The sequence below is a fragment of the Lissotriton helveticus genome, chromosome 6 (genome assembly GCF_964261635.1).
Source record: "Lissotriton helveticus chromosome 6, aLisHel1.1, whole genome shotgun sequence".
NCBI lineage: Eukaryota > Metazoa > Chordata > Amphibia > Caudata > Salamandridae > Lissotriton > Lissotriton helveticus.
Genome location: NC_136067.1, coordinates 1,103,151,576 through 1,103,177,515, shown reverse-complemented (window position 1 = coordinate 1,103,177,515; position 25,940 = coordinate 1,103,151,576). Strand labels below are relative to the sequence as shown.

Genomic DNA, 25,940 nt, shown 5'->3' with positions numbered 1-25,940 from the left:
TTTTGTCTGCCTTGTCTAACTCGTCTTTACGCCTATTTTCATAGTACTGGGCTGTTGCTAGAATCTGTGCTGACGTAGAGACAGCCCAAGCACTTTCTGAGTCTTTTAGTTTAGCACACAATTCAGGAAGCAAATTGTGTACAAACTTGTCTACAAACAGTTTTTGGCCACCCTCGGTAGCCATATCCTGACCACTATGGTCAGTGAAGGTTTCCTCAAATCTCGTGAAGAAGTCAGACACATTCTCGTCTTTCTTCTGCTTGCACGCGGATAGCTTGTCCCAGTTTACACGTACTTCAGGCATAATTGTCTTCATGTATGCGATAATTCTACCAGGAAGTTCAGCTATTAACGGCTCGGGCTTGAAACCACCGATTTGTCTAGCATCTGTAGTCGCAATGTTTGCCCATGAGTCACCTAATTCTTGGTCATGATCCGTATGACGTATCTTACTCCATAAAGGATGTGGAACAATGTTCCCAAACAACATGTCTATATCCGCTAAATTCATTATACATGAGCTTGCAGTTTGGGACAACTCCTTATAATACCCAGTCGGGTTTTTACGGGGATCGGGTAGTGTCTGCTTGAGTGCTAGAACTTCGGATCTTTTCCTGGGGACATGTACCCATACACGCTGGAAATGAGGCAGAACCGGTGGAACTGCGTTTGCATCACCTTCCCTCCAAACCGGAGGAACCTCTCTCATAGGGTACTGTCTCGCTCTTTTCCTACTATACGTACCACTGTCAGAGGATGACCCAGAAGTACCACCTGTACTTCGATGTGATAATAATATCTCTACTGCTCTTTCAACGTCGGGACCAACTATCATACCCTCCCCAAATTTAAATCGTAACCTACACAACTCCTGCAGGTTGCTCTTCTGACCATTATCTTCCAAATCCTCACACAGGAAAACACACATCTGCTCAAAGACGTATCTTTGCGTTGGTTCATCCCATTGACGGAAAACGTTCATGACAGACTCTACATCATATCTCGCTGTATCCATAGCCCAATTTCGTGCTAACTTATTCAATGTTTCCCTTTCCTGATAATCAGGCATTTGGCTTCGTAATTGTCTTCGTTCCGTGTTAGGGGTCGTTTTAGGCGACCGAAAAAGTGGTGAAGGAAAGTTAGTAACAATGCTGGCCATTTTATGCCAGACGAAAGGTGAAAGTGGAGGAATAGCTGGTAGTAGAACAGAGTCACGCAAAGCAGAAACAGAAATGTTCGTAGAACGAGTATCAGAGAGACTAGAAGGTGCGCTAGGCGAAATTTTAGAAGGAACGGCAGGAGAAATAGATGTGATCGGTGAGCCTTGAGGAGGCTGTGCCAAAGAAACAGGAGCCAGCTGAAGAGTAGCTGGTGAGTGCGGTAAAGGAGCCTGTATTACAGCTACCAAAGGTGCAACGAAAGGTTGCGGAGGTGCTGTGGCATTTTGTGCATAGGGTGGCGGAGAATTTAATAGGTGGGACATCAATGGATCTTTCTCGGATCCTTCCTGTTGACCTTTTCCTCTATTTGGCAGCATTGGGTAACATTTATCTATCGCTAGTTTCTTGCTCCTAAGCATCTGTTCGCTCTCCTGCTCTTCCTCGTTATCTCTGTATGCAACGGCAGCTTGCATCATTGACATACCTCTTTTATTCTTTTTTGCTAGTCTTATTTCTTTCTGTTTGGCTTCCTTGCGCCATAAGCGGAAAGAGTCAAACATTGCCAGCCGGGCTTTCTTCTTGAACAATTTGACCTCTAAGTTATCTAATATTTCTTGGTCGAAACTACCATATTGGGGCCATTTTAAAACACCATCCTTGCGGGTGTATTTTATCCATACCTCGTTATATGTGATAGGACCTACGCCGTGCTTCACATAGAGTTCATACATTGGAGTTCCAATTGGAGGAACCGGACAAGAATCTTCCAATTGGGAGTCCTTACTACAACCAAGACAAAACAAGTTTCCAAGTTTGCTAAAACCAGGCATCTTCGCTCACTGGTCTAGCTTCAAACTTCAAAGGATTATCTGTTACGATATTTCTCGTGAATACACGAGTCCTTCGGCTTTGGGGCTTGCAAGTTCCAAATCAAGTCGTATCTCAAGGATACCAAAAACTAAGAACAAACTAAGGACTAGGAGACGCTCCACTTATACTTAACTGAAGTATTTGAAGATCGATGACGTCGCTAGAAGACTCGTCTATCGTTTCGCTCTACCAAGGATCACTGGGTCCAAAACAAGGCGATAGTCAGGGCAGCAGTCCTTCGTAGCCGTCGGGACGCGGGGAACCTCGCAGCAAAGACCTTCGGAACCACGTCGACATACAGGGGTCGCTGAAGTGGCTGGCCGTCCTCCGGAATTTTCACACGAAGCTCCTCACGAACATCTGGCTTGGACCGTCACCGCTTGATATCGCCCCGAGTTGGGCGCCAACTGAGGTAGCGGGTTTTTAGGAACCCGCTGGTGTCAGGGGATAACACCCGAAGACCTCTGAGTTCCCTTGTTCCGGACCACAGAAACACGTAGTCTTCTAGTCGCAGTCAAAGATCAAGTTTTATTGGTAGCTACCAAGTAACACGTGTCCCAGAAGTACACCACACAGAGAGTAGGTTCTTGGGAGACTGTTCGTTTTTACAGAACCAGCCGTCTCCTTATATATCAAATATATGGCTTCAAGCAAGAATTCTTGAGTTTATGGTATGGCAACACACATATTTCTACAACAATACAAAGAGCAAAGTCATGTAAGCAAGCCCATATTTTAGATGTCCAGTTTGCTGATAGATTACCCAGTTGGATCGGGAACTCCCATCAGATATAGATGAACCACCAATAAAGGAAGGTACAACCCAGCCATAAAAGGGCCATAAACAAGATACGGGGACAGGTGCGTGTTTGAAGGAAACATGGGCTGTATGTAGTGAATGGTTCGTGGAATGTTATGCGTAGATGCTATCGTATTCGGCCACTGGGCGAGGAGCTGCCTAAACAGGTTTGGCCGAAGACAGTGGAGTCAGTTGGGACAGGTCAGGGGAAAGTCATGAAAGGTGGACGTGTCTATTTGGATCAAGCTCGACCTTTAATTGACTTATCATGAGGGCAAGATGCAAGATGGATGCCGTTCACAAAATGGAGTTTAAGGGATGCGGAAACTGTGATTTAGGGGTGTTGGCAACCCTCGATTGTAACGCAAATACATAGGAATGATGTCCTAATCATTATCGGTTCGTAGACACCAAAATCGTCTCGGGACGTGGAGGTTTCGTGACACGGGTATTGGACCTCGATATCGGGAAACCCACAGGGTCCGGATTTTGGGAACCACAGAGGAAACTGAGATCTAAGATAGGATGCGGTGTACTGCCTATCTTCTGAATTAGGATGTACTTCGAGTAATTTCCCTTGTTCTATAGCTTCGTTTGCTTGTAGTTCTTGCACATTTTTGGAGTAACAGAGTAGTTTCTACTTTGGAATGTACTTTCCTCCTTGGACTTTTGTTTGGAGGCGGTTTGACTAGTTCTATGCAGTATCCGTACCGTATTATGTTTAAGATCCGTTTGTCCGAAGTGATTTCTTTCCCTTTTTGGAGGAATTTTTTTAGTCTGCCTCCTACTGGTGTGAAATGTTGGAGTAAATATTTGTTTGTTAGCGGTCTTTGTCTCCTTGTATGCACACTCCGTGATCTTTCTGTAGTGTAAGTCGTGCCTGCAATGCAGTCATTGAGATGTTGTGGGTGCTCCCACTCCTTATGGAAGGCTTCTTCCACGGAGGTCCTCGAAAGTATTGTCTTCCCTGTTGGTATTGCCAATTTTGTTGATGTCCTTGTTGTTGCCCTTGGTTTACCCCTTGGTAACCTTGTTGGTATGTTTGATGTGAGGTTGTGGGGTGGTGGTTTCCTCTCCCCGCTGGCCTCCTTGAGGGGGTGGTTCCTCTATGCATGTTACCTCTGAATTGTAGAGCTTCCATAAACCTTGCTGTTTCATTGTCTTTCTTTAATTGGTTCAGTGTGTTGTCCACAAAGCTTCCAAAGAGCTGTTCCCCATTGAACGATGCATTCAGAATGTTGTTCTGCACCTCTGGCTTGAATCCTAAGATCCGCAGTTATGCATGTCTTCTTTCTGTGATGCCAATCATCATTTGCCTGCTTGATGTTTCCGGGGCATCTAGGGCTGATTTAAACATGTATTTGCTATATTCCTCCCCTCCTCTACTAAGTGGCTTGCTCTCTTTTCGTATTGTTCTGGTAGGGGTTTCAGTAGATCCCCTACCTCATCCCAGTGTTGGTATGCATGTCTGTTAAGCAAGGCATTGGAATTGGCGATGGCCATTGGTTTACTGGACTTCTCTTGATTTTTCTCCCCATGAGGTCCATTCTTTTGCTTTCCTTGTTCGGTGGTGGACCTCTAGTGGTAGGTACATTAGCCTTTTTCCTAGCTGTGGCAGTTATGATGGAGTCAGCTGTTACTGATCCCTTGAAGTAAATAGGGTCCTTGGAGGAGTGTTTATATTTTCTCTCCCCTAGGCGTGACTGCCTTACATGTGGTAGGCTCTTTGAACGCCTCTTTTTCTTGGTCTAACAGACTTGGCAGCATAGGAAGTAATTGGTTACTTGATTGTGTAGGCATTAATGTTTTGAGCAAAAAACATTATTGTGGTCTTTCTTCTTCCAGCTGTATCCCATAGGTTTCTGCAGTCTTCTTGATGAACTGGTTGTACATACCAATGTCGTCTGATGGTGAAGGCCTCGAAGGATAGGTGTTCACAACTTCCTCTGGTGAGTCTGTGTGGAAGTCTTGCCATTGAAGTTCTTGAACCTCAGAGGTTTTAGGTTCCAGATAGGTTTGTTCTTCATCTTCCTTGAAAAAGAACTCTTCTTCCTGTTGCTCTAAAGGTTCTGGTATCACCAGAGGCTCTAAATCTTCAAAGTTTTTTTCTTTTTCCGTTGAGCTTTACAGTGACATCTTGAATTTCTTGAAGCTGTTGTCAAACTCCTTTTTTCATTGCAAAATACTGGCCATTTTTGCCTCCAGTCTGTTCTTTTTCTTCTCGATATCTGCATTTTGGCGTTCAGACTTTCAGCCTTTCTCTTCGTGGTTGACGGCGTCTTCTCCACCGAAGTGGGCGTTGAGCCTTGCTTCTTGGGTTTTGACCTCTCTTGTTTTTAGGTCGAGGTAATATCCGGTCTGCCGAAGGCAGAACCGGAAGTACCGAGATTTAATGTTGCTTAGTGTGGACTATTGGTCCCGCCTCTGTTTTTGCCTCTCTCCCATTGGCTGGCTTCCTAAATGGAGGCCAGCCATTGGAGGAGAGAGCTGTCCCTCCGAATAGGCTCCGTCTTTTTCGGATTTGGGGGGGTACATTTTGCTGTTCTTTCGCCAGTGACGTCACCTATCACTCAGAACAACAAAACACACGCCCCGAATGCGAAAATTACCATGCTTTCTCCGAGGCATTTCTGCTTTGCCTCGGAGAAAGACGGTGGTGGTTTCCAGAGCGGCTCTGCTCGTCCCCCCTCCCTCCGCAGCTCTCCTCTGTCCCGCTCCCCCCCTCCCTCCGCAGCTCTCCTCTGTCCGGCTCCCCCCCTCCCTCCGCAGCTCTCCTCTGTCCGGCTCCCCCCTCCCTCCGCAGCTCTCCTCTGTCCGGCTCCCCCCCCTCCCTCCGCAGCTCTCCTCTGTCCGGCTCCCCCCTCCCTCCGCCCGCAGCTTACACAGTTTGCAAACTGACCTCTGCCTTAGTATTTAAAGAACGCAAAACCGCACTCACTCTGTTGGTTGCGGCAGGAACATCTTTACCTAATGTCTTTAATTGGAGTTTAGGTATCAACTGGTGTCAGAGAACTTTACACGAGCAAGTGAACATTATATAAGGACACGCTAGGGAAAAAGCGACGTAGTACTTGCTTTGGTATATTCGAGAGAACGGTAATATAATCTATTTCCATGAGGTAAGCATATGCTCATGGAAATTAAGAATTTGTATGTTTAGATCGAGAAAGGTTGCAGGCCCTTCTCGTGAGTAACTAAGCTCTTGCTCCACCCTGCAAACCACAATAAATGGTACAACCCAGCTTCTGGCCCGATCCTGGCTGAAGTACTTGTTATGTAACCAGGCCCCAGACCCACAATCAAGGCTTTGGGGAGGGCCGTGTTATCAGCAGCAGCGCTGACTCCGGCAGGCCGGTGGAGGCCAGGCCTGTCGTCCCGTCCACCTCCCCCCTCACCCCTCCACCGCCCTGTTGCCCTTTTTAGGTCGAGGTTTTTCTCTGTCCCGCTCCTCCCCCTCCCTCCGCCCGCAGCTCTCCTCTGTCCGGCTCCCCCCTCCCTCCGCAGCTCTCCTCTGTACGGCTCCCCCCCTCCCTCCGCAGCTCTCCTCTGTCCGGCTCCCACCCCTCCCTCTGCCCGCAGCTCTCCTCTGTCCGGCTTCTCCCCCCCTCCCTCCGCAGCTCTCCTCTGTCCGGCTCCCCCCCTCCCTCCGCAGCTCTCCTCTGTCCGGCTCCCCCTCTCCCTCTGCAGCTCTCCTCTGTCCGGCTCCCCCCCTCCCTCCGCAGCTCTCCTCTGTCCAGCTCCCCCCCCCTCCGCAGCTCTCCTCTGTCCGGCTCCCCACCTCCCTCCGCAGCTCTCCTCTGTCCGGCTCCCCCCCTTCCCTCCGCCCGCAGCTCTCCTCTGTCCGGCTCCTCCCCCCCTCCCTCCGCAGCTCTCCTCTGTCCGGCTCCCCCCTCCCTCCGCAGCTCTCCTCTGTCTGGCTCCCCCACCCCCCTCCGCCCGCAGCTCTCCTCTGTCCGGCTCCCCCCCTGCCTCCGCAGCTCTCCTCTGTCCGGCTCCCCCCCTCCCTCCGCAGCTCTCCTCTCTCCGGCTCCCCCCCTCCCTCCGCCCGCAGCTCTCCTCTGTCAAGCTCCCCCCCTCCCTCCGCCCGCAGCTCTCCTCCGTCCCGCTCCGGAGAGGGGTCGTTGGGTGACGATGTGCCGCTGTCCCTGGCTTTACCCCCCAGCCTCACACTCGCTCTTTTCATGTCGTATCTGCTGTATTTTGCTGTGTCATGTTGAGGGTCTGTGTGGCCCTAGGTCCCTCCAGGTGTCCCCTGTCAGGTGTGACAGTTACTAAACCTGCTCAGGTCACCATATGCTGGTAGCTGCAGTCCTTTATGCATAGGGAAATAATGGGTGGAGTGACACTACAAGTACCAGCATGCAACGCGAACAAAGATGTCCGGTCTGTCAGAAGTTCCCGTTTCGAAACATTCCAGTCTGGGAGCACTGGGGTTAAGGGTGATACAAGAGGTGACTAGAAGGACAAACTGAAAACCAGACTATAAAGATTGTGTGACCTGGCATACATTTAAAGACCATCACTCTAAATGTGACGTAATTACATAGTGGCAGATGTCTCTGAATGAAAGACTTAGCCCCTCCTGTTTCCAAAGCCTTTTATTTCAATTATTCCAATAAAAGGGATCAACATTTGAAGACTTAAGACCGGACCAACCCTGCCTGACGTACTTGACGCAGTGCACCCTGGGGTTTGTAGTTCACCGTGTAATACGGCAGGCAGGTAAACGCCTTAGAAGTGAGACGGCACAGCTGGAAAGGGTGTGAGCTGAGACATTCTAAACCACCAGACCTGTAGGGTGGAATCTCGTCAAAGATTGGCTCCGCCTTTCATCACCGTGAGGTCATCGAAAGCAGCACTTTTATTTGCGTCAGTCGTGTTGTGAAACCCAGATATGTTCATGTCTGTTTCCTCCTGTTCTGTCCTGTCCTGTGTACGTCATGGAAGGATGGACACGGCTTCCTTTAACGTAACATGTGTATTTTGTCAATCGCACGCTCATTCAGAAGGGTATCTTGACGCTGATTAACAGATGTTTTATTGTTACCCAAAGGATGGTACTCATTTCATCGGCCTCCGAAGGATGAAAGGCTGAGTGGACCCGCCGGGATTGAAACCACGCCCCTCCAGTGGACGCATTAGTCTCACTGAGCCACCAGGCCCGGCTCCCATAGGTGCGGCAGGTGCAGTGGCACCGGGGCCCAGAGGCAAACCCTGGTTATTGTTGCATTTCACGATACAACCAGCAGCCGGGGCGCTTCCTTGCTCTGCGGCGCCGGACACACTGGCATTGTCCCTGCTTGGAACGGGCCTCCTTCGTACCACCTCCTCTGTCCGGCCCTGGAGTCCTCGCCTCGAGGATTCTGTCCACTTCTTGGCGCACGAGCCGAGCTAGATCTGATATGCAGTAGTGACAAAGTCATATGCCCACTATCACAAGATGCGGCCTAGTCTGGGCGCTGGGATTTCAGTGCGGGTTTATCGGCCTCAAACTCTGCCGCTGAAGCCCCTCCAGGGTCTGGGGGTCAGGGTCAGACGGCGGGGCCTCTGTTTACACGCCGCTTTCACTGCCTCCCAGACGCCCTGCACACCCCCAGAGGCCGTGCAGGGGATACCAGGACGGTACAAGGTCACAGACTATGCCCTCGGGTACAGCCTGGCATGCGGACTGGCGGCAATATCTTCATTTTACTGCTTTTGTTGCAGAAAAGTGTGTGTGGGGGGCTGATATTTTGGAACAGGGCAGCTCTCTCTTAGCTTCTGTGGATGTCTGCTCTGCCCTTCTGTGCCAACAATGAACCCCCAACGCCCTTCAGATGACCTCTGACCCCATCAGTACCCAGAGTACACAGGGCAGAGTAGTGAGTGCAGAGTAGTGAGTGCAGAGTAGTGAGTGCAGAGCAGTGAGTGCAGAGTAGTGAGTGCAGAGTAGTGAGTGCAGAGTGCAGAGTAGTGAGTGCAGAGTGCAGAGTAGTGAGCGCAGAGTGCAGAGTAGTGAGTGCAGAGTGCAGAGTAGTGAGTGCAGAGTAGTGAGTGCTGTTGAGTGCAGAGTAGTGTGTGCTGTTGAGTGCAGAGTGCTGTGTGCTGTTGAGTGCAGAGTGCTGTGTGCTGTTGAGTGCAGAGTGTTGTGTGCTGTTGAGTGCAGAGTGTTGTGTGCTGTTGAGTGCAGAGTGCTGTGTATTGGCAATGTAAATGACAATGCCATTTATTTATGATTTAAAGAAAAAAAAGAGAAATGTCACGAGCAATGCCAATAGCTCTACCTTTAATGATGCCGAGACCATTGCATTGTAAATGCTTGTTGTTATGTTTCTTTTGATTAAACAATTCGACCAAATTACAGTGAATTAAATACAAGAAGGCTGGTACTTACATTACAAAGACAAATCACTTATTCAAAATAATTGACAGATATTACATGAGACAAATCAGGGGGTATCAAGAGCATCCGAGTCCCTCTGACATCCTGGTGGGAGACAGATGTCACCTCTATATCTGTTCCACGCTGCCCAGATCTTACCCTACTTCCCCGGGTATCCCCTTGCTATGAAGACCGATTTTTCTCTGAACATACACCAGTCCAGGTCTTCCTTCCACTTCCCCACCCGGGGTGGCTGACTGGCTCCCCACAGTTGTGCGATATTACGCTTCGCTATCATGAATGCAAGTGTGGCCCACTGTGTAGTGTATGCGTTGAGTGAGTTCTGAGGGTTCCCAAACATTCAATATACACCTGCGAGCATCCGGCTGCAGATTCACCTCCAACACGGATCGCAATATGCCATGGATGTCGGCCCAGTACCGTTCCACAGTATGTGCATGAATGATCCCACCTCCCCACATTCCTGTCTGCACTCATCACTCTCTGCCCTTCCCATGCCCACCAGGCCCAGACCCGTAACATAAACCCTGTGCAAGATTTTAAGCTGCACTAGCCGCAGCCTGGCCGGAATGGCGACCACTCGTGGGGAGGAAATCGCCTCCTGCCAACCCTCATCTAGTTCTAGACCGTCGCCGGTCCACTTCCCTCTTAGTGCCAATAGTGAATCCTCCATATTATTGATTAGCTTCTTATATATGAGAGAAATGTTTTTTTCAGGGAGATGCCCATCAAGTAGTACCCTATCCTCAATGGGGGAGGCTTCCGGGAGTGATGTTACAAAAAAGGGGGTTAAACCCATATAGTCACGGGGACCTGGGCGCTATGTGGTACATATATAGGAGGGTCCCCGTAAGGATGGTGTATTGTCAATAGCATACACAATTTACTAGGAACAAATAAACAAAAATTCAAAAATTCTAGATTGGTAATGGTGATTTATTACCAAAAAATGCGTGATTGTCAATAATAATAACAATACATTAATTAATTATATTTTGCAAAGCCCCAAGGGGGAGAAGGGAAACAAGGGAGGGGAAAGAGTGCTCAAAAAGAGTGATGAGAAAATAGAAAGTTAACACAGTATACAAAGGTAACCAAGATATTACAAGTTTAGTGACAGTGTAAAGATAATTAAAAATATAAAGGCCAAATTATCAGGCCAAAATCACAACATTGTCAATAGATCACATTCGCAAGGCACATCTGATTACTAGATTGATCGGGGGTGTGCCGGAATATAAGCAAGGAAAAGTCGACGTTTTGACCCCTAACAACAGGCTGATTAAAGTCCTTTCACGGGGTCTTCATCAGGACGTCACACTGGGACAGTGGGGGAGGGGCAGTTCTGTGAAAGAGAATATTTGGCTTTAGTACATGGTAAGGACGACGATTCATCCTGTTAAATATACCAAAGAGTGAGATAAAAATTCGAAATGAATTACCATGGGGTACGGCCAAGAGGAGGCTCTGTACATGGATAGGACGCCACGCTAGAAAGTCGTGGTCTGTCGCTTGTGGTGGAGACCTCCACTAAAGAGGAGATAAATAATCAGTTAAATCCACATTTCAAAAAAGAAAAAAAGGTGTCAGCAAACTATTATGTCCCAAGAGTATATATAAGGGTAGTAAGACCCTCTGATGGAAAATAAGGCATTAACCCGAGGGGTGCTCGAGCCTTATTACCAAAACATCCCAATAAAAGAGTAGTCACAATAAAATAGAGTTGTACCTCTATGTTCTGAAAAAGATCCGCCAAGGATCAATGGGTATGGTTCACTGAAGAAATGGCTGCTTGGGTCCCCCTTTAAAGGAGCTGAAATCAATAAATTAAATACTCGATTGGCCGCACATGCAAGTTATCTTAAGGAATTTTCTGGCGGTGGCAATTACTCACAGAGAAATGTAGGCGGACAGAGGCGTCTATGTGGATTCTTAAAAAGGAGACTCTGTCACATCAATGGCGCGCCTCTGTCCGCCTACATTTCTCTGTGAGTAATTGCCACCGCCAGAAAATTCCTTAAGATAACTTGCATGTGCGGCCAATCGAGTATTTAATTTATTGATTTCAGCTCCTTTAAAGGGGGACCCAAGCAGCCATTTCTTCAGTGAACCATACCCATTGATCCTTGTCGGATCTTTTTCAGAACATAGAGGTACAACTCTATTTTATTGTGACTACTCTTTTATTGGGATGTTTTGGTAATAAGGCTCGAGCACCCCTCGGGTTGATGCCTTATTTTCCATCAGAGGGTCTTACTACCCTTATATATACTCTTGGGACATAATAGTTTGCTGACACCTTTTTTTCTTTTTTGAAATGTGGATTTAACTGATTATTTATCTCCTCTTTAGTGGAGGTCTCCACCACAAGCGACAGACCACGACTTTCTAGCGTGGCGTCCTATCCATGTACAGAGCCTCCTCTTGGCCGTACCCCATGGTAATTCATTTCGAATTTTTATCTCACTCTTTGGTATATTTAACAGGATGAATCGTCGTCCTTACCATGTACTAAAGCCAAATATTCTCTTTCACAGAACTGCCCCTCCCCCACTGTCCCAGTGTGACGTCCTGATGAAGACCCCGTGAAAGGACTTTAATCAGCCTGTTGTTAGGGGTCGAAACATCGACTTTTCCTTGCTTATATTACGGCACACCCCCGATCAATCTAGTAATCAGATGTGCCTTGCGAATGTGATCTATTGACAATGTTGTGATTTTGGCCTGATAATTTGGCCTTTATATTTTTAATTATCTTTACACTGTCACTAAACTTGTAATATCTTGGTTACCTTTGTATACTGTGTTAACTTTCTATTTTCTCATCACTCTTTTTGAGCACTCTTTCCCCTCCCTTGTTTCCCTTCTGCCCCTTGGGGCTTTGCAAAATATAATTAATTAATGTATTGTTATTATTATTGACAATCACGCATTTTTTGGTAATAAATCACCATTACCAATCTAGAATTTTTGAATTTTTGTTTATTTGTTCCTAGTAAATTGTGTATGCTATTGACAATACACCATCCTTACGGGGACCCTCCTATATATGTACCACATTCCGGGAGTGATGAGCCAACCGGCACCTGAGTTAACAATGCATGGCGGATTTGCAGGTAACGAAAACGTTCAGTATCAGCCAATTTACATTGTGCTTGCAATGCCGCGAACGAGTGTATAGTGCCCTCCCCCTAGATGTCCTTGATCTGGGATATCCCTATGATGTCCCATTTATCGAACCCCTTAGACTTCCAGAGGTTACCCAGTCTCTCTGAACTCCATAGTGGCGTGGCCAGCGCCAGCTTATTCTCCCACTGCAGGTGCTTGGTCGCCGCAAGCCACACTTGTACGGCATGCGCCATGAGCCCAGTCAGAGGATATCTACGCGGCTTTGCTTACAATGCTCTAGTATAGTCCCGCCCAGAGAGTATCCACCTGTCCAAGGCATAACCAGGGTCGTCTGGCTGTCCATTGATCCCGCGGTTAATCACTTCTAATTGAGATGCCCAGTAATACTTCTTTACGTCTGGCAGACTAATTTCCTCATCGTACCAGTTTAGGGTCAGTTTGGAGAATGCGATACGTGGCCTGCCCTCCCATAAAAGCTGCTTCTGAAGGTTCTCGATTTCTTTAAAATAGGATGCGGGCACCGGGTCCATCGTGTTTTGAAGCGCATATAGAAAGCGTGGGAGCGCCATCATTTTGAATAGGACAGCCCTGCCCAACATGGACAGAGGGAGAGCTCTCCAGTGCGCAACATGAGCATTTGCAGGGGTGGATCTAGATATCTAGCATACCGAAGCATGGAATCTAAGGTTACGTATATTCCAAGGTAGCAGAACCCGTCCGACACCACTCGAACTGGGCAGCCGCTGGGTATCACTGGTGGTTCACCACTTACGACGAAAACCACAGACTTAAGCCAATTTACGGTAAATCCCGAATATCTACCATGAACAGCCAGCACATCAAGGAGGCAGCTCAATGAGCCCCTAGGGTTCGTGAGATACAGCAGGACGTCATCCGCATACAACGACACCTTGCCCTCCCTGCCCGGGGACCATCTAATTCCACGGATGGACCGGTCCCGCCTGATCCAAGCCGCCAGCAGTTCCACTGCCAAGGCAAACAGGAGTGGAGACAGGGGGCACCCTTGCCGGGTACCCCTGCGAAGGCGAAAGTCAAGGGACTTGCGGTTATTGACCACCACCCGGGCCATCGGATCTGAGTACAGAAGCTGAATCCACCCACAAAAATCCTCTCCAAAGCCCAAGACCGCGAATAAATAGGGCCATTCGACCATGTCAACGGGCATTGTGGCATCCAACGACACTATTACTGCTGGACTCCAATATAGTGGACGCTCTTCCCAGTACACCGTGTAGTCTGCTTAGGTTGAGGGCAGTGTTTCGATGAGGCAGAAAGCTCGATTGATCTGGGTGTATCAGGGTGGTGATTACTTTGATCAGCTGCTTCGCCAGTAACTTGGCGAGGACCGTAGGCTCCACATTTAACAGTGATATCGGTCAATATGAGGCACAGCTTGTTCTTGGCTTACCATCCTTAAATATTAACACTATAATCGCCACCCGTTGGTCATATGGCAGCAGCCCCTTCTCTCTACTCTCCAGTAACATAGACCGGAAGTGAGGGGCCAGTCTATTGGAGTTTAGTTTATACAACTCAATAGGAATCCCGTTGGGCCCCGTAGCTATACCCGAGTTGAATCCCTGAATCGCCTGTGTCACCTCATCGACAGTGATAGGGGAATCCAGGTATTCTCTATTTCCATCAGAGAGGGTAGGGAGCTATACATCTCTGAGCAATTCTGCATTTTCAGCTTCCGTGAATTTGCCGGTAGCAGTATAAACGGAGCAGTAGTGGGCAGCAAGTATCCGCTATGGTCTGCGGGTCTGTGACCGGAACAGAATCCGGCCCCTCCACCTCAGGCACTACTCGGGACAGCCATTCCTGTTTGTCCAGCCACGCTATCAGCCTTCTTGCCTTATCCCCGAGCTCATAAATTCTGCCCTGAACTTCTCTGCTCTGTGCCCTGGCTCTCGCTCGCAATACTGAGAAACTCATCCTGCTTTAGCAGCACGAGGTGAGGGCCCTCAAGGGTGTGCACCTGGGCCAATTCCTCCTCAGATTTCACCACTTCCTCCTCCGCTTTTTCAAGTTCAAACACCCTCTCTTTCTTTTTCCCAGCTATCAAGGACAATGCCTCTCCCCAGACCACCGTCTTGTAAGCCTCCCATAGTGTCTGGGCGGACTCCACTGAATCCTTATTCTCCTGGAAATAATGGTCCGTGGCCTTGACTAAATTGCTGCGGGTCTGCGGGTCCTTCAAATATCACGGGTTAATGGGTGCCACTCTACCCATGTTTGCATATTCCCATTCCATTTGGAGCCACACGGGGAAGTGATCAGAGCTCCCCACCTCAGGTGACGAATTTCGCGAATAGTATGGGACTGTGCCCCCGGGACTAGGATATGGTCGATTCAAGACAAGCTGTGGTGTGCCCCCGACACATGCATATACTGTGCTTTCCCAGGGTTATGCATCCGCCATTCATCCACCAAATCCACAGTGTTCACAAACTCAGAAGCCACTTCAAAGCTGCCCAAAGCGCCAGCGGAGGATGTCGATCTTCCTCCCCAGACATTACAGCGTTGAAGTCACCCCCCAGCACTAGAATACCCACCGGAACCATGAGAAAAACCACCCTGAGGTCCTTGAATGTGTCCGCCTGTAGGCCGGGGGGGGGGGGCGTATATCGAAATGAACGTAGCGACGTTCCCTTCCCAGAGACCGGAGACTCCGACATACCACCCCGCCTATCTGTCCACGTGTTTCGTATCATGAAGGTTAACGAGTTCTTAATCAGTACGCCAACCCCCTAGACCCCGAGGTGAACTCTGCATGAGCTACCAGTCTAAACCCTCCCCTATGCAGCGCCATACATTTGTTCCCAATCAAATGGTTTTCCTGTAAAAGGATCACGTCAGGGGCATGCCTCCTAATGAATTGGCTGACCATGCCCCACTTCAGTTTGTCCCCCAGCCTGTTCACATTCCATCTAAGCACCTTGACCCCTGATTTCCTTCTATCAAATGATATCCCGCCACTGGGGAAGAGTGTCCAGCCCTGCTTTGCTGCTCCTTAGGGTCGAGGAAAACAAATGACCAAACAATGTAAACGCACGGCGTTTGCCCATCCCCAACTAGCAGAGTGCCTGTCGCCCTACACACAACAACTACTACTACTATGCTACTAAAGGTAGTAAGGTGGTGAGAGACCGGCATACCGTTCCCACCCCCAACCCACATCCTAATAAGTCACAATTGTCCCTCTGAGCCCACATGCCAAATTACAGTTCTGATCACCCGGAGAAGAGGGCGACAGCCAGGTGGTGCCGTCACCCCCCAATACCGGACAATGTACATACAGTCCAGGAGGATAGGTGCCAGACCTATTCTTGTTCCCCGGTTGCTTGTCACCAGCTCGGTCTCGAGACCCAGAGCCATCAGGGGGACAGCTATTGATCCAGTCAGACACAATGTCCGGGTTATCAAAGAACCATGCCCTTCCGTCGGCCTCTACCCTCAGTCGCACCGCGAACATCATGGCATATTTGAACCCCTTTCCCTTAGTTTCTTCTTGACCGCAAGAAAGTTCTGTTGTTGCTTCTGCACCGCCTGCATGAAGTCAGGAAAGAAGGAGAGGGCGTCATTCTCGTATTTTAGGGGGCCCTCCGACCTAGAAGCCTGCAGGATGGCGTCTCTGTCCTTAAAATTCAGGACCCTGGCAATCATAGGACGAGGGGGCGCACCGGGCCTCGGTTCCCCCCCCGGACCCTGTGGCGTGCTCAATGGTGAAAAATGTTCCTAGTCCTTTGGGCTTGAGATGCATGAGGATGAGGTCTTCAACAAACAAGTTTGGAGCCAGGCCTTCAGATTTCTCAGGCACCCCTAAGATGCGGATATTATTGCGCCAAGCCCTTCCTTCAAATTCATCCAGCTTAAGCTCAGCTAGTTTGTGGGAAGATTTGAGCTTGCGCATTTCTTGCTGTAGCTGCACCACGTCGTCCTCCAAACTGTCCGTCTTGATATCCAGAGACTTGACCTTCTCATTAACTTTGGTACGGTCTGCTCGTATGATATTAACTTCTATTGATACTGTGTCCAGCTTAGTGTCCAGCATCTCCATTTGCTGTCCCAGGGAAGATTTGACCCCGTCTATGGCCGCCATGACATCATGAACTCCTCCGCCGGGCCCGAGGGATCCCCCCCGACTGCTGCGGAGGGCCTCGAGTCAGACGAGGGACCCATGGCATGGTGTAGTGGTACAACCTATTGGTCTGTACATGCTTCGGCCCTTTCGTTCCCCTGGAGGAGTGTCTCTCACCATCCTGCATGGTTGCCATCGTTAGCACCGCTCTCCGCCTGCACCGGTGTTAGCCCAAGGTTTGGCCACATGAGACGTCAGTCGGTTTCTACTCCGGGCCCTTCAGCGTGACTGCCTGGTCACTGAAGATAGTGTGCGCGAGATTCACCGGGGGGGGTCCCCTAGCATCCAACCGCATCAGCACGGGATCGCCACTCCCCTGATCCCTGTGTCCGCCTGATGCATTGATGGAGCACTTCACACTCACACTCGACCCCCCACCGCTCCTCTGCACAGGGCTTCGTCTCCGCGCCAAAAGTCTCAACCGGGGGGGAGAGAGGGCTCACTCTCCTCGACTCTCTTCCTGATCCACCCGCACCAACTTGAGGTTAATCGATGTGGCCCTTCAGGATATCCAACTGCGCCCCGGGGGGAGCACCGTCCCACAAACAGGCCCTCTCAGCTCCCGGGCCCCACTGCAGATGTGCGCATCTCCCGCTGTCCCCGCTTCCCAGGTATAAACGGATGGGGGCGCCGGAACGACCCCCGATCCCTGACTCACCCCGCAGTTATGCCCTTCGACTTGTTCCCGATGTAAGCCACCTTCACTCTTGCAGCGGATCCGCGGGCCTCCGGAGATCGCCCAATAGCAGCTATATGTCTGCACGAGGAGGGGGGGCTGCCACTCTAGAAGTACCTCCGCCCGATCCCTCCCCACGTCTCTTCCTCCGCCGCCACTCGCGATACCTTTCACGGATAAGGGGACCCTACCGGCGACTACTGGTCCAGGTCCCCGCTATTGTTGAACTGTGCGGCGGTCTCCACCGGACTCCAGTCCCCGGTCTCAGGCCCTGAGCAGGCCGAAGTCTGTGGTGGCCTTATCTTCGGCTCCCGACGTCCCCGGAGAGCCAGAGTTGGCGCCGGGTGCACCGCGCACCTTCCAACTTCAGTTACCAAGCTCGGAGGGCAGGATATTTACCAGGATATTGGGGCTGGAGGATGGTCTCGGCGGAGCTGAGAGCTCACGCAGCCATCTTGTTTAGGACCGTAGCTCCTCCGACCTCTCTTGTTTTGATGTCAATGCATCTGTTCCTTGATTTCTTGAGGGTCTTAGCCATTAGGGGGTCCTTGTCTAAGAATTATATGGAGCGTTTCTTTTGGGACACAACTGCGGACATCGAGTGCTTCGACACCGATACTCCCTTTGAGGCCCTGGAGTATTTTTTTCCTGGACTTGTTTACTTTCTTAGAGGACGATGGTTCTCTTACCTCTCTCTCTCTTTTCGACCTTGACGAGCTGGATGTCCATGTCTGTTTCGCCTTCTGGACCTTTTGCGACATTGTCCTCTTCTAAACTCGAGAATGTCTCATAGGGATGGTGCTGCATTCTGGCCCTGCATGTTGTTGTTGGCTCTTCTCTGCCTCTCTCTTACCTTCAACGTTTTTGGGGTGAACGCAGAACACGCACTGCAATCTTCGGCGATCCATCGGTAAGCTGAGGTTGCAGACTGGATGTTGGTCCTTCTGGGCATATTTCTGATTACAATTTTGCCTAAACGTAAATGGTGTGTTGTCCATTACCACACACAGGAAGCCCCCTGCATGCACATTATCCGTGTTATCGTCCAGGTTGATTTTTACCATCACTGCGCCGCCGACACCTCGATTCGAAGTCCGGTACCTTTAATTGTAATTCTTGATGTTTTTTCGCTATTTTTCGTTGATTCTTCACTCCAAATCCTGGAGCTTCATCCATATCAAACCAGAGCCAAAGGCAGAAAAAAAGAATCTGAAGATGGTGACCAAAGGTGGGAGCTTCCTGAGGAAGCACGTCCACATCACAAGAGGACACCAAATGGTAGGATGTCGACGCCCACTAATGAGAAGAGAAAAAAAGAAAAAAGGACAAATACAACAATTTCGGAACCAACTACTATAAGGCGAAATAATGCACAGCATATGAATCCAGAAAAGATGCATGCTGCTAAACTATGTTTACAATTTAAAAACCAGCCCTCATTGTGTACTGGAATATCAGGTATTTACTTACGGCTCTTCACCCTGTCAGCGGGTACACATTCTTGCACATTTGTACTCTATGAGGCAAAACATGGCCATTGAAGTGTTTTAAGAGGCTAGTAAAGAGCTTGTTCATGTGTAAGAAATTGGGATACTGGTTGAGGGGGGTGAAACCCTAGTCAAGCAGAAACCACAATCCTTGTCAGGGTGAAGTCACAAGTAAACCCCAAATTAACCTGTGCATAGTGGGAATATTCAGTCTTTCTGCCCCCCTCGGGGGAAGATGGGGTCTGTACCCAAATTTGACCCCCCGGGGAGGGGGCGGGGGGGGCAGAAAGTACCCTAAACACCAGGGATTCTTTTTTATAGTGTAGGGGTGGGGACTGCCTAGAATGGGCATGCCAATGCATCTGCCCTCCCTCCATAAAATGCCAAAAGTCTTTCTGCAGCCCCTGATCAATAACCCCTTTCAATAGCCCCTGATCTCCCCCCCGGGGCAGAAATCCCACTAGGCACCAGGTATTCTTTTATTTTTTATACATAGAGGTAGGGGCTGCTCAGAATGGGCATGCCAATGCCCATAGCCCCAAAAAATGTTGCCACAGTATTTCTGCCCCCCACCCGCCCCTCCGGGAGGCAAATGGTGGCAATATCCTACTTGGCACCAGGGATTTCTTTTAATAATACATAGGGGTGGGGCTGCCCAGATTGGGCATGCCAATGCCCCCAAACACACAAAATACTAGCCACAGTCTTTAGATGGGGCAATAGCCCCTGATCTGTCCCCCCGGGGGGGGGGGCGAGAAAGCCCACTAGGCTCCAGGGATTAACTTGGTTTTTTTATACGTAGGGATGGGTGCTGTTTAGAATTGGCATGCCAATGGCCTACCCCCTCAAAATAATTGCCACAATCTTTCTGCCCCCCCTTGGGGTCATATTGGGGCAATAGCCAGAGATATGGCCCCCCCCCCAGGGCGGCAGAGATCCCACTAGGCACTGACTTTTTCTAGCAATGTGCCTAGCTGTGGATTGTAGGCCCTAGCGCAGCCGGTACCTTGGGGAACCTAGCAATCCTGTACATTTTTGAAACCTCGACACCCAGAAGAATCCAGGATGGGGTGACTTGTGTGCCTCTCACCAAGTTATGTTACCCAGAATCCCTTGCAAACCTCAAACCTTGTAAAAAAACACATTTTCCTCACATTTCTGTGATGGAAAGTTTTAGAATCTGCAGGGAGCCACAGACTTCCACCCACCCAGCATTGCCTCAAGTCTCCTGATAAAAATGGTACCTCATTTGTGTGGTTTGGCCTAGTGCCCGTGACAGGAAAAGGCCCAAAATGTACTGTGGAGACTTCAAAATTATCGATCCCAAAAAGACATGGTTTGTGAGGGTCACCTGCGTTTTTGGTCACAGGTTCGTTGGGCATCTAGGGAATCCTACTAAAACCAGACATTTCTGAAAGCTAGACACCCTGAAGAGTCCAGGGAGGTGTGGCTTGTGTGGATCCCCAAACGTTGTGAGGCCCAATTTCAAGGATATGTTGCACAGCTGAGGTGAAGCAAAATCAAATCTGGGTTGGAGAAGCTTTGCACAGCATTGGTTCCAGGCAGCTGCGAGGCTACGATGTGAGGTCCTCCTTTATTATCGAGGAGGCTATCGATGAGGAGACTTTCGATGCAAAGTCATGTATTGAGGATGTGTCGCACACCAGCTGGTTCCAAAGAAGCTGCAGGTCTTGATATGTGGAGTACTGTGTCATTGTCAAGGCTGCTGTCAATGAGGGGCTTGTAATGTGAGGGCCTTCATACAGGATGCATTGCGCAGCATCGCTTCCGAAGAGGCTGTAGGATGCAAGTACGATGTAAAGTACTGTTGTGGGGAAAGTCTGTGCAGCAGAGGTAATGCGTTGGTTCTGCTCAGGGTTCTACCTCACAGCAGAAGAGATGCATCCGTTCTGTTGTGCCCACAGATGGGCTGGCTGATCAACCTCAGGTCCACTTCCCATGGTACAGGACTCGGGTGGCACCACTTCGCAAGGTAGGACTCCCAGATGCAAAGTTTAGGTCCTGGTTATAAAAGACTAGCCCTCTGAGCCACTCTGGGAGTCCTGGCTACAGGTTACAGGTTCCAGTGCTTCTCAAAGGGGCAGCAGTCCAGCAGAGTAGCAGTCTTCTCAGCACCCCAACAGTCCTTCTTCCTGGCACAGTCTTCCACAAGGCCATAAGTGTTTCTGGTGTCTTCTTTGAAGTGGGAGAAACTTCAAGAGAATTCCATTTGAAGAACACAGGTTTCCTGCCTCCCCTGCCTTGGCTAAAGACTAACTACAGGGGATAGGCAGTCCTTGTGTGAAGGCAGAACACAGTCCATTTAGGTACAAGTGGGGCTGTGCCCAACTCAGCCCTCTCATCCTGCCAGTGATTGCCCATTCAGGCACCTCTAAGATCTCTATTGTGCATGGCTTTCTAGGAGGAATACACCTAGTCATCTAGCTCAGAGATAGGCTACAGACACTAAGCGGCACATGCATCAAGCCCGCATTTTGCGATTTCTAAATAGCGAATTTTACTGATTCGCTATTTAGAAATTGCAAAATGCAATGCATGTAGGAATCGCCCAAAAATATGATTCCTACAAATTCCTTAATTGCGCCTAGAGGCCCATAGGAATTGCATGAGCAATTTGCGAGTACTCCATAGATACCTGCAAATTGCGCATGCAATTTCAAGGGTGCAAGGGTTCAAAAAGGATACCCTGTTGCAACCCTGAAATTCCCATGCAATTTCAAGGGTGCAAGGGTTCCAAAAGGATACCCTGTTGCAACCCTGAAATTCCCCTTTTTCCACATGTTGCGCACACACACATGCCCCAAGTGCTTGTGTGTGTGTAAAATGTGACTTTGAAAAATGCACTTTAGTGTTTTTTTTAAGCAATCACAAATTACCATCAACTTTAGTTTGATGGTAATTTGCGTTTCCTATTCGCAAAATCACAATAACGTTTTGCTTAACGCATTACAGGAATTGCACTTTGCGATTCCTTAAATGCGATCGCAATTTAATGAATTGCATATTTTGCGATTCCTTAAATTGCGATTTTTGTATTTGGGATGATGCATCCCAAATGCAAAAATACCGGTCGCAAACAGGCAGATTTGGTTTGATGCATGGGGACCTAAAGGGCTAAGGCAGGAAAATGGTTTCTAAAAGTGCCATTTTCAAAATGTAATTCAAAATCCAACTTTACCATAAAAGAGGATTTTTCATTACGGTTCCAAAGACCCCAAATATGAAGTGTTCATCCATTTGGCAGATATATTTAAGAAATGTATTAAGGTAACTCCAATGTTATCCTGTGTGAGAGACAGACCTTGAAATAGATTTAAAAAAAACTCCCAAACTCTTTTTTCACTATCAGGACATGTAAAACTTAAAAGTACATGTCCATCTTTTTACACTTTACTAGTGACTTGTATGTAAATTAAACATGCCAACTAGGGACAAGCCAGTGTTACTATATTTTAAAGAGTTAGCATACATACTTTAGCATTGGTTAGCTGTGGTAAAGGGCACATTCCTACGGCCAACAAAAACGAGATCAGAGTAAGGCAAAATGTTTGGGAGAAGACCACCTTAGGACTGACAAGTCTAACTACATGGCAATGCTTGGAATTCCTCTGCACGCCTTAAATTACAGGTAGAAATATAATTATGTGCTTGACTGCTCATGTATTAGAAAAGCAGTGAAATAAATGGGGCATACACTGTGACAAAGGGCGTTTATGTTCGTTCAGCATTGCTAATTTCCCTGCATCAGCCATTTATTACAGCAAGCTGGTAAAGGGAAATAAAATGTTAAGAAAAACACATCTCCTCACATTCCTTATAATTCAGCAGGATCTTCCCCTACCCCAACAATGGTCGACCTCAATGAGCACATTTTGCAACGGGGCACTTATGAGAAGAAACACAATTTCAGATGTTCAGCTCATTTTATGCATGCACCTATTTGTTTACTCAATCTGTATATACAAAAGGCGCTTTTCTCTCTTTGTGGGAGTAGTAAGTTAAACCATTATTTACCCCCTTCCCCAATTATAAAGCTTAAATAGCAATAGGACATATAGACGGTGGCACTGAGGCTGAGCATTTCTAGGAACCTTTGTTCCTACACCTTGTAAGGCCAAAGTGAAGCTATCGTGAATAAAGACAGAAGAATTCAGTAGTTGACATGCCACACATGACCGCAGGAGGAAAATAAATAATTGTCAAAAACAATAGTGAAATTGATACCAGCTTGTTACTGAATTCATGCTCCACCCACATTGCCAATGCCAGTCTCAAGTGGAAGCTCACCTAATTACATTGGATCCTGAAAATATGTGTATGATCAACTTAACTTGGAAAGGTTGATAGCACCCAACCTCTGCTCCAACATATAAGATCTTGAAAATGTGATGACCATTCTATTGTGCTAGTAGGGTCTAAGAAAATTGAGACAGCGATGGAAAAACATAGATTTAACTATTCAGTCTTGGTGGTATTTCCTGATGAGCCAGAATTCTAGTTGGAGGCAGGCACCCTTTGCTATATTCGAGCACTGATTAATCATTTGACATACACCAATTACCCCTCACACTATAAGTGGGCAACAGAATAGAATTTTTTTAATGACATGTGCCATTAGAGTAAAAAGGAAAAAAAAAAGCATTTAATACTAAGTGTAAAATAATTTCTTGCCTCAAATCCCCTTCATTGCTCATGGTGATGATAAAAAATGTGATACCATTTACGCCATAAAACAGGATGATCATGCTAGACAAGGCACACATATTGGAATCCAAAATGAATATAAAGGTGTTGAAATTTCGAATGAAAGGCAAATGCTGTTCTCTAACAAGGACTGCACCAAAAGTAATTTCTTTAAAAAAAAATCACCAATATTGCTCCTCCGCACTCATGAAGAAACCACAGCGGGTGTTTCCCTGGATATGCCTGGAAGCTCCTGTATACCCTATTGGGTACTTACCGCGCTTAATAAATCCTGATTTGATTGATTAGCGAGGAAATGTTGCAAAAGATAAAAAATATTTTCTGAGTGATCTCTCCTCTTTTCAAGAAGTTAAGATTTCTTTCAGATGAGAGCAGCCACATAATTTTCCCATCAGGTATCCAAACCTGAAGACTTAAACACAAGTACTGTTTCTAAAAATGTATTTGCTTAACTAGAAGGGACATGAATTGACTTCAGTAGAAATATTCACAGGTTTTCAGTTTAATGGGCGAGCAGCAATTAAATACTATTGTGAAAGTGATTGTTACAATCAAGAACTATGACAGGCTGGGAGAAGACAAATGAAGCTCCAAACCAAAGTGCAAGTAACCTGTGCTGCTAGCACCTCCCTGACACCCGAGCATCAGAGACTTAGCACTGAGGAGACAAAGATGTCTGCGGGAAACTTATGGTGAGAAGATAGTGCTGCTACCATCTTAAGGGATGGTTGATTGATCCTCTGTAAGAGTGGGCACCAGGACTTTATTAAGTATTTGCGGTGGACTGTTGGTGGTATCCGAGGGTGGGACCTTCCTCATGCAGGGAGATGGTGCCCAACGCCTCATGGGATGCAAGTGGTAGCAACGACTAGAGATGCTCTCTGGGACACCATAAAAGTCTCAAAAGGGCAAATTAATATTTTATAATCAAACTGCTTACCAACATCTAAATCTGGAGGGAAATGGGGGAGGGAGTGCACTGTTAAAGGTCACTCAGTTTCTCATAAACAGCAGAGTGGGAGAGACCCGTGACTGTTCCTACTCAATGCATCATAAAAACTGATTTCACTACATTACATCTGCATGCGGTAAATGGGTTGTAACATTTCATAAAGTGTTTTTTAAATTCTCTTTAGTTTGTTTTCTTTGTTTGTAACAGTACACATTTTCCAGCACTTTCTGCCAACATTTCGAAGGATAATATTGCACACAGTGTTTCCTCTAGATATTCTGTACTGAGTCTTCAAAAACAGAAAAAAACCTGAAATGTTCTCATGTAACATTATGACTAAACCTAGAGTATATATCACATGTTTTTAAATTCACAAAGCAATCCTGGGAAGGTGTGACTGCCAAGGACCCCCAGGAGAAGTTCTGGAAATTCCCAAATTCCACCAACCCAAATATGTTCAAAACAATACATGTGGTAAGAGTACATTAGCATATGTTTAACTGTGCCCCCAAGTGCACTTGTATTAAATAACTTTTGTTCGCCGTCAGAAAGATAATGTCCGCCGTCAGAAAGATATTCCATGGAAACACCTCATCAATTTTGTCCTTTTCATCCCGATTCATTCTCTTGTTTAAGATTTACTCTGCCCTGACTGGATTAAATCTCCGACAGTATTCAGGGCAAGAACCTTTCTGAATGCCCATAAATGCCCAGGCTGTGGCTGTTGTCCCACTGAAGCAGACCTCCCTGTCCTGAAATGCTCCCAACTCACTCCTTGTCTATATAGTTCATCACACCATACAGATGAAGTATCATGTGTGAGCAAATTCATGTATGAGCGTAAATTCACATTTTGTGATTACAAAAACTGAAATGTACACCTTTATCCAGCGGTATGTGGGACTGTGTTCAAGTCAGGGACACACATATCATTTTAAATCAAGCTATCTAAGTGTAGGTAGAAGATAAACTGAGAATGCCTTCGGCCAGACACATTTTCAATACAGCACTGAAAAAATTACAGTTTCCAAATAAAATAAGACAAACATTAAGGAAAGTAAAGACATATGTTAAAAGCCGTGGTAACAAATATTAATTTTTTTGTGCTAATGCTATGTTTTTTTATTGTAGTGCGAAGGGGTGGGAATGGAGTATCATGTTTTGGCGTATCATTCCAAAAACGTGGATAAAAGGCTGTTGATGGCACTGCAGTATATTTGATGGGGGGGTAGCTGTATGTGGTGTAACAGCAAGAGTTTATGGAATATCATGAAACAATACATTGAAATTAATCATTTGATTCAATGTAAATCCCAATTCCACTTACTTGTGCTTTACCATGCGCCGTATTAGCAGACTGATTCGAGACTTGTATAAATAAGGCATCCAGCGTTCCAAGGGATGCATTCGCGATTTCATGGTTATAACTTTTATATTAAGGAGATCAGCAAGCCGTACAAAAGATTTCATGCCTGCATTGAAAAAACAATATTTTAACAAACACAGCGAGATGCCATCAACTGAAACATCTAGTCAACATTACCCATAACCCGATCCATAGCAGAGTGAACAACATAACTGTCTCAATGTGTTAACGT

At 47.5% G+C, this 25,940-nt stretch overlaps 1 protein-coding gene across 1 annotated transcript in view; it reads right to left on the bottom strand.

Annotated features, from left to right (window-relative positions):
- Positions 1-25,940, bottom strand: part of LOC144761652 (two pore calcium channel protein 1-like) — a 603,295-nt gene that overhangs the window by 221,489 nt on the left and 355,866 nt on the right. Inside the window, exon 10 of the mRNA XM_078646942.1 lies at positions 25,670-25,814. Within this exon, the coding sequence (XP_078503068.1) occupies positions 25,670-25,814 (145 nt within the window). The remainder of the gene's footprint in view (positions 1-25,669; positions 25,815-25,940) is intronic.